At 48.5% G+C, this 12,444-nt stretch overlaps 1 protein-coding gene and 1 non-coding gene across 9 annotated transcripts in view; one reads left to right on the top strand and one right to left on the bottom strand.

The window, feature by feature from the left end:
* The window catches only part of HHAT (hedgehog acyltransferase), a 210,297-nt gene that overhangs the window by 181,071 nt on the left and 16,782 nt on the right, over positions 1 to 12,444 (bottom strand). For 7 of the 8 annotated variants that reach the window (XM_036234472.1, XM_036234478.1, XM_036234477.1 and 4 more), the window contains one exon: positions 9,024 to 9,091. The exons of the other annotated variant lie outside the window; for it this stretch is intronic. In XM_036234472.1, coding sequence (XP_036090365.1) covers positions 9,024 to 9,091 — 68 coding nt within the window. The remainder of the gene's footprint in view (positions 1 to 9,023; positions 9,092 to 12,444) is intronic. 8 annotated transcript variants of the gene reach the window in all.
* Positions 113 to 228, top strand: LOC118613209. The gene has a single exon (XR_004955344.1). It is a non-coding gene; the product is annotated as a U5 spliceosomal RNA (small nuclear RNA).

Below are 12,444 nucleotides of genomic sequence, written 5' to 3'. Positions count from 1 at the left end.
CTGAATTCCTTGTGCAAACTTTAGGCATGAAGTAGCCCTTGAGGGTAAACAGTCACCATCAGTGAACTAGGAGTTGCAGTTACTGGAGAAGGGAGCTTGGCAATAGGGGGGTATACTCTGATTTCTCTTCATATCGCATAAATCTTTCGCCTTTTACTAAAGATTTCCGTGGAGAGGAATAATTCTGAGTTTTTGCTCAATTTTTGGAGCTTTGCCTTTGGCAAGGCTAATTTTATAGTTACAAAAAAAAGACATCACTTTCTCAAGTGAAGTTAGTCCATACAGTTGCAGTTTTAAGTATTGATTAGAAATTTGCAAGGTATGGTTCTTCTAGTTGTCTGTTTGAACTGTTCTGCAGATCAGTAAGATATTGAATGAGCTGTCACTGCTAAAGTCTGTAGCTTCTAGTTAATGTGGTTCATGTTACAAATGATGACCGAAATACCTTAAGACATCCCTCCCCTCCCTCCTCTGCCTGATCAGGCGTCAAGAGTCCAGAAATGTTTAAAACACCTACTTCAGGTGATGACCTTTGGTGATAACCCTAAGGCTTGACCTGAAAGAGGTCTTGTATTCTGGAAGGGAACTTCCATTCAAGGTAGTGGCACAAGTTCCTAAAAGGAGAAAGAGCCCCCGAAATCATCAGGCCACAGAACAGATGGGTATGAACTGGTTCCTACCACTTGCCTAATAAATGTCTACCTGTAGGATAGAATTTGGTCTGAAATTCACTTTCGTGAAACCTGGGGAGCAATTATGGTGGATAACTAACTCTCACCCGCTTCAAACTTCCCAGCGGCTCCCGTAATCCTGAACGAGGCTTCCGTCAGTTCCCCACACAGACACCACCCCTCACAGTCTCCCACAGGGCCCATGAGCTCACTCTCACCTGCAGCTGCTTCTAATTACTTTTTAACAGAGATTTATCAACCATCATGTCATGATTCTAAAAGGTAACAACTTCTTAAAGAAGGCTGACAGCCACCGCTTTTAGGGAACCTAAGGGAGGCAGTGTGTCCCCTCCTCCCCAAGTCCCCATGTCTCTCCCCACATTTCAGCACCAAGACACTGTCACCCGGTTTACTGAGGCTGGAATAATCTGCTCCTTCCTCTCTCAGTCCTACCCGTTAGATCACTTACATAGGGGATCCTGTATAAATTCACTCATCTACCTCCCAGGGGTGGTTGTTAGCATTAAAGGTACCTAAATGCGGACTCCACGGTCCAGAAATAATGTGTTAGCATTGGAAGGGTCCTTCTCAGAAATCCGGCCCCAGACATGGCTACAAGTCAAACGATTTCAATGCTGCTATCTGAAGCTGCATGTGAGAGTTTATTGGTATAAAGAATGTTAGAAATGAATAATGGGGTGGGGGGCGCAGAGGGTATAGGGGGTCAAACATATGGTAACAGAAGAAGACTAGACTTTGGGTGGTGAGCACACACTGGAGTATACAGATGTATATAAAGTTGTACATTTGAAATTTATATAATGTCATTGACCTCAATAAATTTAATTTTTTAAAAAAGAAAGAAAATATTTACAAATGAAAGGAGTGGTGTTCAACATATGTGCGGAGTGAGGAATTTTCTCAGGCTCCATCCAATACCCTCGTCAGGATGCGAGGGTGCCCTGGGTCTAGCGCTCCTTTGGATCTGCGTCCCTTTGCTCCCTAAGAGTCTGTCCCTGAACAGACTGGCCGGGTGTCTGCTCCGGCCCACAGCAGGCCTGCCTCGGCCTCAGGGCCCCTCCCGCAAGGTGCTCACTGGACACCCACCTAAGGGCAGAGAAAAGAGGCTTCGAGCTTCCAGGGACAGGTCCGTGGTGGGGTTGGTGCCTGCCTACTGATAAATGTTTGCACACCTGGCAGAATTCAGATGTAATCTCGGCAGCGAGGTGGTGGAACAGAGAGACATTTAACTCCTATCCACCTCCAACTGCCAGGGCCTACCAAGAGTAAAACCGAAGAATACGATTTTTGTTGAACAATGAAACAGGCTTGGGCCCGTTCAAAACATGACCCTTCTGTTCGAAGCTCAGCTCCAACCCGCCTCCTCCAGGAAGCCTTCCCTGGTCCTGCCAAGGTTAGAAACTCCCCTGGCGATTTTTGGGTATACCAAGCAGGGGCACCCGGGCATAGGGAAACACCTCATTAAATGTAACAAAGTCGATCTTCAGGCAGGACACACCAACAGGGCCAGTTGTCCTGGCTACGTACATCTGGTATCTGTTCAGCTTGATTGAGACCTTGGCCCTTTGTCGGACGGACACTTTGAGCATCATCCCTATTAAAGCCGTATGTCAGCCTGGCATTCGCAGATGGAGTGTAAGCTTCCCGAGGAGAGAAACCATGCTTCTTACGTCCCATAACCACCAGCAACTTTCGCAGCCTGGGTCACAATGCAGTTGGTAAGCAGGTATTTGTAAACTGACTCATTTGTGGCTAAGAAATTTCTCAGCATTCCAGACCTATATCAACATAAATGTGGGCAGTCACAGAGAACACCTCTCTCTCAATCGCTCTCCTTCTTTCTCTTCTCTCCTTCCCTCCCCACCCCCTCATACACACAAGCACACACATACTTGATCTTAGATGGCAGCGCCGAACCCTTGGTTCAAACTGCACCTTATCTTTCCCTGGCTCCTTCAAGGACCTTTAATAATATTTTCCATGACCTAGTAGACATAAAAGAGAAGAGGGCAGTGCAGGGGACTTGGCGGACTTGGCGGCTAAGAATTAGTATGCAAACGTAAGGTTCGTCCATTTGCATTGCAGATCTTATATTTACCTAAGGCATCCCATCCTCCCCCAGAAATCGCTGCCAGCTCACATTTTCCCGCCTGACTGCATCAAGGAAGAAATCCAGAAAGGTCGAGGCGAGAGTGTATGACAGGTAAGGAGCAGAAGTTCGTGTTAACACACGGGAGCGAGCAGAGCGTGTGCCGGGAAACCCCCTCCGTCCCCGCTCTGTGCGCTCGCCTTCTTCTTGCCTGCGGGGGCTGGCACAGGCCACAAGCCTGTCTCCGCCGACGAGCAGCTCCTGTGTGAAGGAGCAGGGCTGCTCCTTCATGAAGACGCACACAGCCAAGCTGCTTATTAATCTGTTCTCATCAGGTAGAAGGAGGCAGAGACGTTAAAGGAACCCTGGAGCCATCTTTGGGAGACCGCGGCTTAACCAAACGAGCCAAGGCCTAACGTCTCCAAACTTGCCAGAGTTTACAGACGTGAAACGAAGCCAGCGTCGCCTCAGGACCAATGTTCCTTCATGATGAGCCTCCCACTGGGTAGGCAGGCATGTTCACAAACCAGCAAACACTACTGAACGCCTACTGTGTGTCAGGCAGGGAGGGGCAGAGGTGGAAGACCCTCTTACATCTAACAGGCAGCTGCTGTACAGCAAGGCTCAGGGAAGAGTCTTGAGAATGGAGCTCACAGGAGGAGGAAACGAGCCGCCACGCGGGGAGGAGCGAGCGGGGAGAGGGGTCAGAGGAGGGACCGTGTGAGCTCTTCCTTGAGCAGAGGGAAGTGTGCACCAGTCTGCGGGAGTGCCGCACGCAGGAAACGTGAAGGCGTCTTCAGGGAGTGGCAGACGATCCTGTCACTTAGTAGCACCGCGTGACTACAAGGAGCTGAGGCTGCTGAAAACAGTCGGGCCAGTGGACGAAGGAGGCTGAGTGTCAGCTGTGGAGTCTGGGCTTTACACCGTGAGAAATGGGCAGCACTGATGGGTTTCCAGCAACACTGACTCCAGGGATGCACAGTCCTGCGGTGCGGAGAGCCAGCAGGGCAGGGAAATCACGGGGCTCCCGAAAGAGTCCACGGAGGAAATGGCAGTGGCCTGAAGCCCTTCAGTAACTGTCCGCTGTCTTCTGAATAAAGTCCACGTATGGCACCCAACGGCCTTTGCCATCTGGCCTCTGTGCCATCCCCTCCCCCCTCACTCAGCCTCCCAGCCAAGCTGAATTACTCCCCTTCCCAAATCCGGGTCCTGATGCGTGTTACCCCCTCCGCCCGCCTTTCCCCACGGCCTCCCACTCCCAACGCACCTTCTGTTTCCACTCGCCCACTTACCTTACCTACGGCTGCATCACTTACCCATCACTTACCCATCACCGTCTTCCCAAGTTCAGAGCCCAGCGAGGGCAGAGACTGAGCCTGGAATGCCACGCCAGCCCACCACCCAACACACCGCCCGGAAGCTTCTTACGCTAGAGCTCGAGGAATAGTTGCTAAATATATCGAAACAGAGCTTGTTGTCCTTTAAAAGTATCGAAATACAGACGAGTTTATAGATAAGCTAAACTTTAAAACCTTTATGGGCAAAATCCGAATCGCTAAAAACTGTCTCTGCTTTAGAAAAGTGTCTCTTTTCTCTTCCCATTCAAAGATGTAAGTGGTCGAGCTCCCTCTCTCTGATCTTGTGCAGTCTTCCTCACCCTTCTGGCAGGCACTGTCAAGGCCTCTCTGCTTCTACGTCTGGAAGAACTTCTTATTTACAAGTACGCCCCAATTTCAGAAACTTGCCACAGGCGGAGGGGCCCTCGGTAAACAAATGAGGACTTGATTACATATAAAACCCTTCATGATACACTAGACTTCTGAGAGTGCCTTTCAGCGGCAATCCCCTTCTGTACTCAAATGTTCCTCTTTAGAACATTATCTCCGTGCCAGAGAGAGGGAACCAGCAAACCTCGCCTCCCAAACCAGGAAGTCATCAGCCACGGAAGGAAGAAAACAACAAGAACCGTGACAATAACCGTGACACCGTGTGCCAGGCATCCACTCCGTGCCAAGCTCACTGGGTGTTTTATACACATCATCTCTTTCCACACGATCTCCCAGTCCCATATTCCAGAAAACAAAATTAAAGTTCGGAGGAGGTAAATGATTTTCCAAAAATGCAGCCAAACTGTGTTTTGAACTCGGGTCCATCCAACTCCAAACCTATGCTCTTTCCATGAGGCCAACTACCTTGCAAAAGAAATAAAAATAAAAGGAAAAAACTTCATGGCAATACAACCGGACATAGAGCTTCATTTGCGTCAATTTGGTTCAGACCTTGTCTGAAAACAGGTTTACCACGTCAAGCAAGGAAGGGGGGCACTCAAAAGTTTCCTTTATCTTCTTGGGACCACTAGCAAGAAGACTAGCAAGAAAAAAGAGAAGGTGCTGAACAGCATGACAGATAAATGGCCAGACCTGGAGAAGCACTGGGCGGGGTGGATCCGTGGCCACACACAGGCCCCCAGCACACAACTGCTCCAGCAGGCCACGAGCCTGCAGGGGGAGGCAGTTCCGAGCCTGGAAGAGCAGACATTGCAGAACAGGATGCAAATGTTGCAGCATTCGGAATCTGAGCTGTCCTTGACAGCTGCACCTACACGAGCTCCCCCGCCACAACTGGGGTCTCGGCAAATCCTATCAGCTTTATGTCAAAGAAATGACAAGGCCCAAAGGCATTACTGGCTTGAGCGACAATCGTCTAAACTCTGGCATCAAAAACTGGAAGACTGTGGTCAAGCCCAGCTCCCCTCACTGTCCTAAATGAAGCTTCACCTTGAGTCATCATCTCCCCAATACGTGTCTTACTTTCTAAGCACACTGAGTCCCCTGGAACAGCATCTCCTCTGCAGATGGCCTTGCCAAGTCCTACCCACTCTGTGGGGCTCAGGTGAAGCAGTTTGTGATGGCTTGTACCCACCCACAGTGGTCTCTCCCCTCTCTGACTACAAACACCGTCCCACTTAGATTTACCTCCATGTCTATCTAGACGTACTCAGGATGGATGCATTTTACTCCAATGTTTGCAACCTGCACAGTGTTATTCACTCTTTCCTGCAGTTAAATTCCACAGAACATTTACCTATTCTGTTCTAGGTACTGACAGTACGGGGATGACTAAACCCCAGCACTACCCCGTATGCCTCACAGCCTGGCGGAGGATGGATGACGCAAAATAAAACTGTACAAATAAATGTATCACCAGAGGGTACGAATATGATCCAAAGCATTACTGTGACATCACCCTGTTGACTTCCTTCAGATCAGATAGCTCGACCTGTTCCGTTATTTTGTTCATTCGCCTCCTGCCAGCCTATCCCCACTTACAGACACTAGGACAGGAAACCTGTCCGTCAGGTTCACTGCTGTGCCCCTAGCACTCCGTACGGCCTTGGACACAGACACACACTCATTAAAGGCCATACTTGTGGAAGGAAATAAAGAGAGAGGCAGGGAAGTGTCAGGAACTACGAGCGCCAAACCCAAGCGAGAGGCGCAGGCGATGCTTCCGTGGCAGGGCTCACCGGGGCTCGGATGCGAAGCGTGAGGAAGGAACACGGGGAAGGGGTGAGGCGCAACCCGGGGGGGGAAGCAGGATGAACGAAGGTGAGTAAAGGCAAATCGGCGTGACAGTGGGGGTGGCCAAGTCCCCCAACATTATCGTAGACCAGTTGGTCTCAAAGAGGGGGCATGTGGCCATGCCTGGAAACATTCACGGCTGTCGTGATTGGGGGCGGCAGGTGCTGCTGGCACCTACGAGGTAGAGTCCAGTGACGCTGCCAAACACAACACGCGGACCAGCTCCCCCACGGCACAGCTCCCTGGTCTCAAACGCCGCCGAAGTTAGCAACCCTGCTGAAGCCTAACATTCAAGTGATCCAGTGCTCAGAGGACATACAAGCTTTTTTGCGATGTCACTTGTGCCACTTATCTTTTTGATTAGAATTTGGGCCAATATGGTGGCAGCATTTGCTTGTCACCTCCCATAACCTGCAAGAAAGGAAATACTCAGCGATGAGTGCCCAGAACCTATTAGACCCCTGTTTTAGTCAAAATAGACTTTTAGCAGACATCAGGAAACGCCCTAGTGCCACACATGGCCCTTGGGTCTGTCTTATGATCTCCACCAAGGACACAGTATCAATTTCCTTCATTCGTAAACCATCCTCCAGGACTCGTCATTTTCCCTCTAAATTCTAGGACTCAAAACTACCACCATTATATACAAAGGTAATGAGCTACGGAAAGATGAGGACAACAAGAGGTGCTCAATAGCATCACACAGATAAATGGATGGTCACAAGCAGATTCTTCAGGACGGCAGAAGACCAAGTCTTGGGGATTCCGACGGTACGTACCTGCACCTTGCGCATTTTCCATGAAGGCAAGATGGCCTGAACACTGACCCCCCCCCCACCCGGGCCCTATGTGGGGGTGCGGGGGGGGGGGCTGTTGTGGAGAATGCTTAGAAAAAGTCAACTCCCCAGGACCCTAGAGCCTTGGCAGCGAGCCAAGCATCTGGACTTGATGGAGTGTTGGAGCTGGAAAGTCAGCGAAGACTAAGGCCCTTTGTCTAGAAGTAGCGACACACAGCAGGGCTGAGCCTGCCCTTGACAGTGAAATCTGGGGTAGCTCCAAAACTCGTTAGGGCCTGACCTTCTGTTCAGCTTCTCATGTTGCCTCACAATTGCTTCCCTTCAGCTGAAAGTCTCAGTCGATTTTTGCCCCTGGCAAATAATTCAGCATAATCTGAAATGCCTGAATTGTAACTCTAGAAGGGGAAAAAAATATCACCATTTTTTTCTGTTGTAAGAGATCCAATAGTAGTGTATTCCTAAAAAAGGAGATCCCAGACACTCACAAGGGCTATCTCCTATTACATCTCAAATCCCATCGTGACATAAAGCTTCCCCAATTTCCTCATTTCTGAAGTAGGCACAAGACCACCTACCTCATCAGTCTTACCAATTATCCTAAAAAGAGCACATTTTTTAAAAAGCACAAATAATTCCATGAGTAAAGATATGATTTACATCCCCAGTTTCATGGAGCTGTCTGGTGAGTAGGGGAACTAAGGCCAGGAACCCTCTCTGGCCCCAGACCAACGTGGGCGTGATGTCTACACAGACAGAGCGAGGGCTGAGAAGAAGGGCAGGTTACCCTGGAAAATCGAAATGGAAATTGAAGTAATTTGCTCCAATCCTGAGCAAGATCTACAACTCTCAAAGAGGAAAAATGATCAGTACAGGCAGTGCCCAATTTGCAAACGAATTGTCTTCCAAAAGTTTATTTGTAAGTCAGGTATTCAGAACTTATAATGCAAGCATTATTTTATGTCCCTAGCCAGCCCACAAAAGCTGATTGAACTTACAATATATCTGGCATAGCACACCCTTAGAAGAAAAATGATAAATGGCAATGTTTTGATATTGTTTTTAAACATAATCAAAATGCTTAGAAAAAGAGATACACAGCTACCAGTGGCCTTGACCTGAACCCTCAACCAACAGCTGGAGCCTGGACTCCTGCAATTCAAGTCATTACTGAAATGGGGGTCCTGGAAAACTGAAAGGGGATGAATGAGGAGAACCCCAGCTTTAAGGGGCTCCACTGAGAGGAAAACAAGAGTCTAGCATTTCGCATCTAGAGGAGAATTGGGTACCTACCCACAACATACTCTAATGAACAAAAGTGCTGTCTCATCTAGAAGGGCACAGGGTATGTGACAGAGCAGCCGCCACCCTGCCCGCTACCTAAGCAGTCACAAGGAGCAGCAGCCGAAGATAAACGAGCCAGCCCACTGCCACCGCAGGACCAGGGAGGAAAGGGGTAAGGGGGTTCCCAGCATGCTCTGTGGCAGTGTGGACAGCCAGAGCACTTAGCTCCCACAGCTGCCAGCAGTTGGTATAGGGAGTGTCCAGGGCCACGTTTGATTCTAACAGATATGGCTAGGCCGGGAAAAAACTTCCTGAACTTTACAAAAGTGAAATTTGTATTAACTGATAAGGTTACATGACCAGAGTTCTGGTGTCTTGAGAGGAGGACAAGGGACAAGAAGATAAAGACCGTGAGGAACACCTTACTCAACATGGCACTCCCACGACTTTTGTAACAGAAAAGGTACTTTATTCCCAATGCCTGCTAAATACTGTACCTGGGTCAATATCAATATAAAAGTGATGCGAAAAATTGAAACCAGGTTTGAAAACTGAAAAAGTTTATCATTTTTCCATTTTATACCTTCTTTAATCCTCCGAATAAAATGCCAGGCCCCAGGTCAAATTCTTGGTCCAATTGCTCTTCATGTTCTGAGAAGAAAAACAGTGTCCATTAGTCACAAATCTAAATAAAACTGGGTTGGTTTAACAGCAGAGGCACTAAAAGAAATTGGAATATGTCCTGGAAAAGCCACCTGTGGACTGAGCTAAAAGCATGGAAACATGTCACACTCTTTGACCTTCCTCTCCAGTTTTCTGGGACCTAAGTTCTTGGAAATACATGGTGTGGCTGATGGAAATGTCCCCTCACAAAAGGAGAGGTGTCAAGAGAGAAAGCTTCCAGCACAGGGACCCTTAGGAGGGATTAGCGCAAATGCTTCACTTGTACAGGTGGTAAAATTTTTATAAACAGACTGTGCCACACGGTGATAGCAATAATAGCTGTGTGATGACATAATGCTAACAAGATTATAAGATGGAATCATATAATGGTAGTAAGTATGTTTATAAATAAATAATACAATTGGTTTAAAACAAAAGCAACAAGATCTTCATTCGAATACTTCTTGAGAGAACACAATCACCAGGCACTGTGTGAGAAACAGAACGAGGCAGGCAGGCATGTCTTTTGCTGTCCTGGGGCTTACTGTGCACTAGGTGGGAGAGACAAAAGTTACAGCAGTGCTGATGAGCGCCACGATACAGGAAGTCAGGAAGCCCTGGAGGCCGAGTTTGGGGTGTGTTTGTGATGTACTGCAGGCAGCTGGATGGGTATGCGTAGAGCGCAGCGTGCCCTCAGCTGGAAACAAAGACGTGGCCATCCTCAGCGGCAGGCAGTGGTGACGCCTCCAGAATGGCTGCCATCACCCACAAGGGCACAGAGTGTACAGACAAGAAAAGGGAAAACAAGTACTTAGTAGAACAACAAACATACAAAACCCACAGAAGACCAAAGGGGCACTGTCCGGAAAGGCCAGAGGAAAACCAGGGGAGTGTGTGTTACTAAAACTTGCCCATGAAATGATGTCGGTCTAGAGTCAGATCAAGGGACAGATTCACACACACTAGACGCAAACAGCAGCCCAGCCTCAGACCAAAGTCAACACTGACCAGAGGACGGTAGAAAAGGGAGGGGCATTGAGCACCGGCCCCGGGAACCGCACGGCACAACTCCACCACACGTTCACACTGCATGCCACGTGGCCCACCCCGATGGACTTGCGTGATGGCAGCGGGGCCCCGGTCCTCCGCGTTACAGCTGCACACACGTTACAGCATGTGTGTGTGCGTGTGTGTGTGCGCGTGTGCGCGCCCGCTGTATCGTGCACAGACTTGAGTTCAAAGCAACAGCCCGCAAACAAACAGCAAGCTACTGCAGTCCAGCAAAGACAGTGACAGGAAGCTCCTAATTCATTAACACAACCCGGGTGGGAAACCTCTCTGCTTCTTGCCTCTTCGGGTTTGGCTTCACTTTCATAAGCACACAGAGGAACCACCAGGAACACCGGAATTACGGAGGCTTGAAACGTGAGTTCATTTTTTTCCTTCTTTTTTAAGAGTACCTTCAGAAGTGGCGACGCTTGCATGCTAAGCCCGACTTCCTGAAGCTGGAGCACATCTCCCTCTAGTGGGAAAAAGGACTCCTAGCAGATAGGAGAATTGTGAAGAAACTCTGCCCGTCACTGTCCAACTGAAATAGTATCTCACACACATATATAATTTTAAAGTCTCTAGTAGCCACATTTTAAAAAGTAAAAAAATAATAATAATAATTTAATTTTAGTATATTTTACCTCAATATATCCAAAACATGATTTCAAAACAGAATTATAAATGAGTTCTTTTACATCCTTTTTTTCTGTTTTCTTCAAAGTACATGTTTTCCTTACGGCACATCTTGACTTGAAGTAGCCACATTTCAAGCACTCATTAGCCCCGTGGCTAATTGATACAGTAAAAGACACATAGCTCTGGACCAAAGAGTCTCCCTCACGTTTTGGAGAACTTCTACAAATCACCCTTGTCTGGTTTCTTGACACAAACAAATGCTGTGTGAGATACCTGCCACGTTAGCTCTTAGATCCGTTCACGGTCCCTTTGGAAATCCCTGCCTTCACACTGTCTTCAGTTAGCTGAAATGCTCTGCTACAGAACATGTCTGACGTAGGAGAAGCTGAGACCTGTATCAGGTCTTTCCCTGAAGAGCAAGCACCATCGGACCTTCTCTGATTATACCTTCTGGGTGGGCATCCCATATTCTCACCCTTTGGGCAAGACGAGTTGTCATCATAACTCACATGCACTCAGGCCGGAGGATGCTGCAAACGGAGAGAAGCCTTCCTGGCCTGAGCAATTTTCCCCCCACCACACGGGCCCGTTGGTTCCGTTGGTTCCACCTTCCCAAAGTTCGGTGCTGCACAAATGTATCTGAGAGCCTGCAATGAACCCATCTCTGCCGATGACCCCTCACTACTAAGCCAGCTGTTGATTCTTCCGTCTCCAACCACTACCCAATGACAGGATATATCAAAACCCCATTCTGCCTCCTGAGCGAGAGGATCTGCATTTTAATCGCTGCCAACGGGCTGTGGAGGTAGGTAAATCATTTACTTAAAAGCTCCAATTAACCCGCCCCTTTTACCCTTAACACTTTGACAGGAAATCAATACCGGGGTGACGTAGGGGTGATCGGAGGTCAATAATCAGTAAGAGGGGGACATAACACGTGCACAAACCTTCCTCTGACAGGAGCCAGTGCCCGGGAGTGGCAATCCAACCACAGCTTACTGTGCCCTGCTGCTTCTCTGCATTTGAGAAATTCTAATCGGCTCCTACAGATTCTTTATTTCTCTAGGAAGCCTGTGTGTATAGCAGACTACGATAATAAATGAAGAGAATGGGAAAGGAGCAGAAAAGATGGGCTTCTAAAGACAAGAGAATTTACTGGCAAGCAACTCTCCAATATTCCTATAAAATATCCTAGAGAAGAGGGATGATAAAGAGCTGGTTGTTCCACGACTTTCTTGAGGTGTGGGGGTTCCTCCTCTCTCCCCAGTCCCATTCGGGGAATGAAACGGTGATTTGGAAATCACCCAAGCAAAAGGAAACCATATACGTAAACAGGATGCAAGGCGATAAAGGACATAAATGGCCTTCAAATCTCCCTAACAGGGCTGCTCATCTGCTACTCACCTAAGGAATTCTGGGGTCTGCCCAGGCAGACCACCAGGTGTGCCACCTGTGTGGGAGTTCTGAGGGCTCCTGGGTGAGGTAGAAGCCCCAGACTGAGACAAAATCGGGCCGGCAAAGAGGAAGCCACAAGCTCTATGCACATTCTTTGCACACGGAGTACAGGCTGCGTGAGCGGGTCGAGCAAGGAGCTAGAGTTGCCTTCAAAGGCCCTCTAGCCTAGGCCCTGGCCCAAGTCATCGTGAGAAGTTTAT

This window comes from Rousettus aegyptiacus, unplaced genomic scaffold (genome assembly GCF_014176215.1).
Source record: "Rousettus aegyptiacus isolate mRouAeg1 unplaced genomic scaffold, mRouAeg1.p scaffold_m13_p_17, whole genome shotgun sequence".
NCBI lineage: Eukaryota > Metazoa > Chordata > Mammalia > Chiroptera > Pteropodidae > Rousettus > Rousettus aegyptiacus.
Note: the sequence above shows the minus strand (reverse complement) of the source record. Positions and strands in the feature narration are given on the sequence as shown.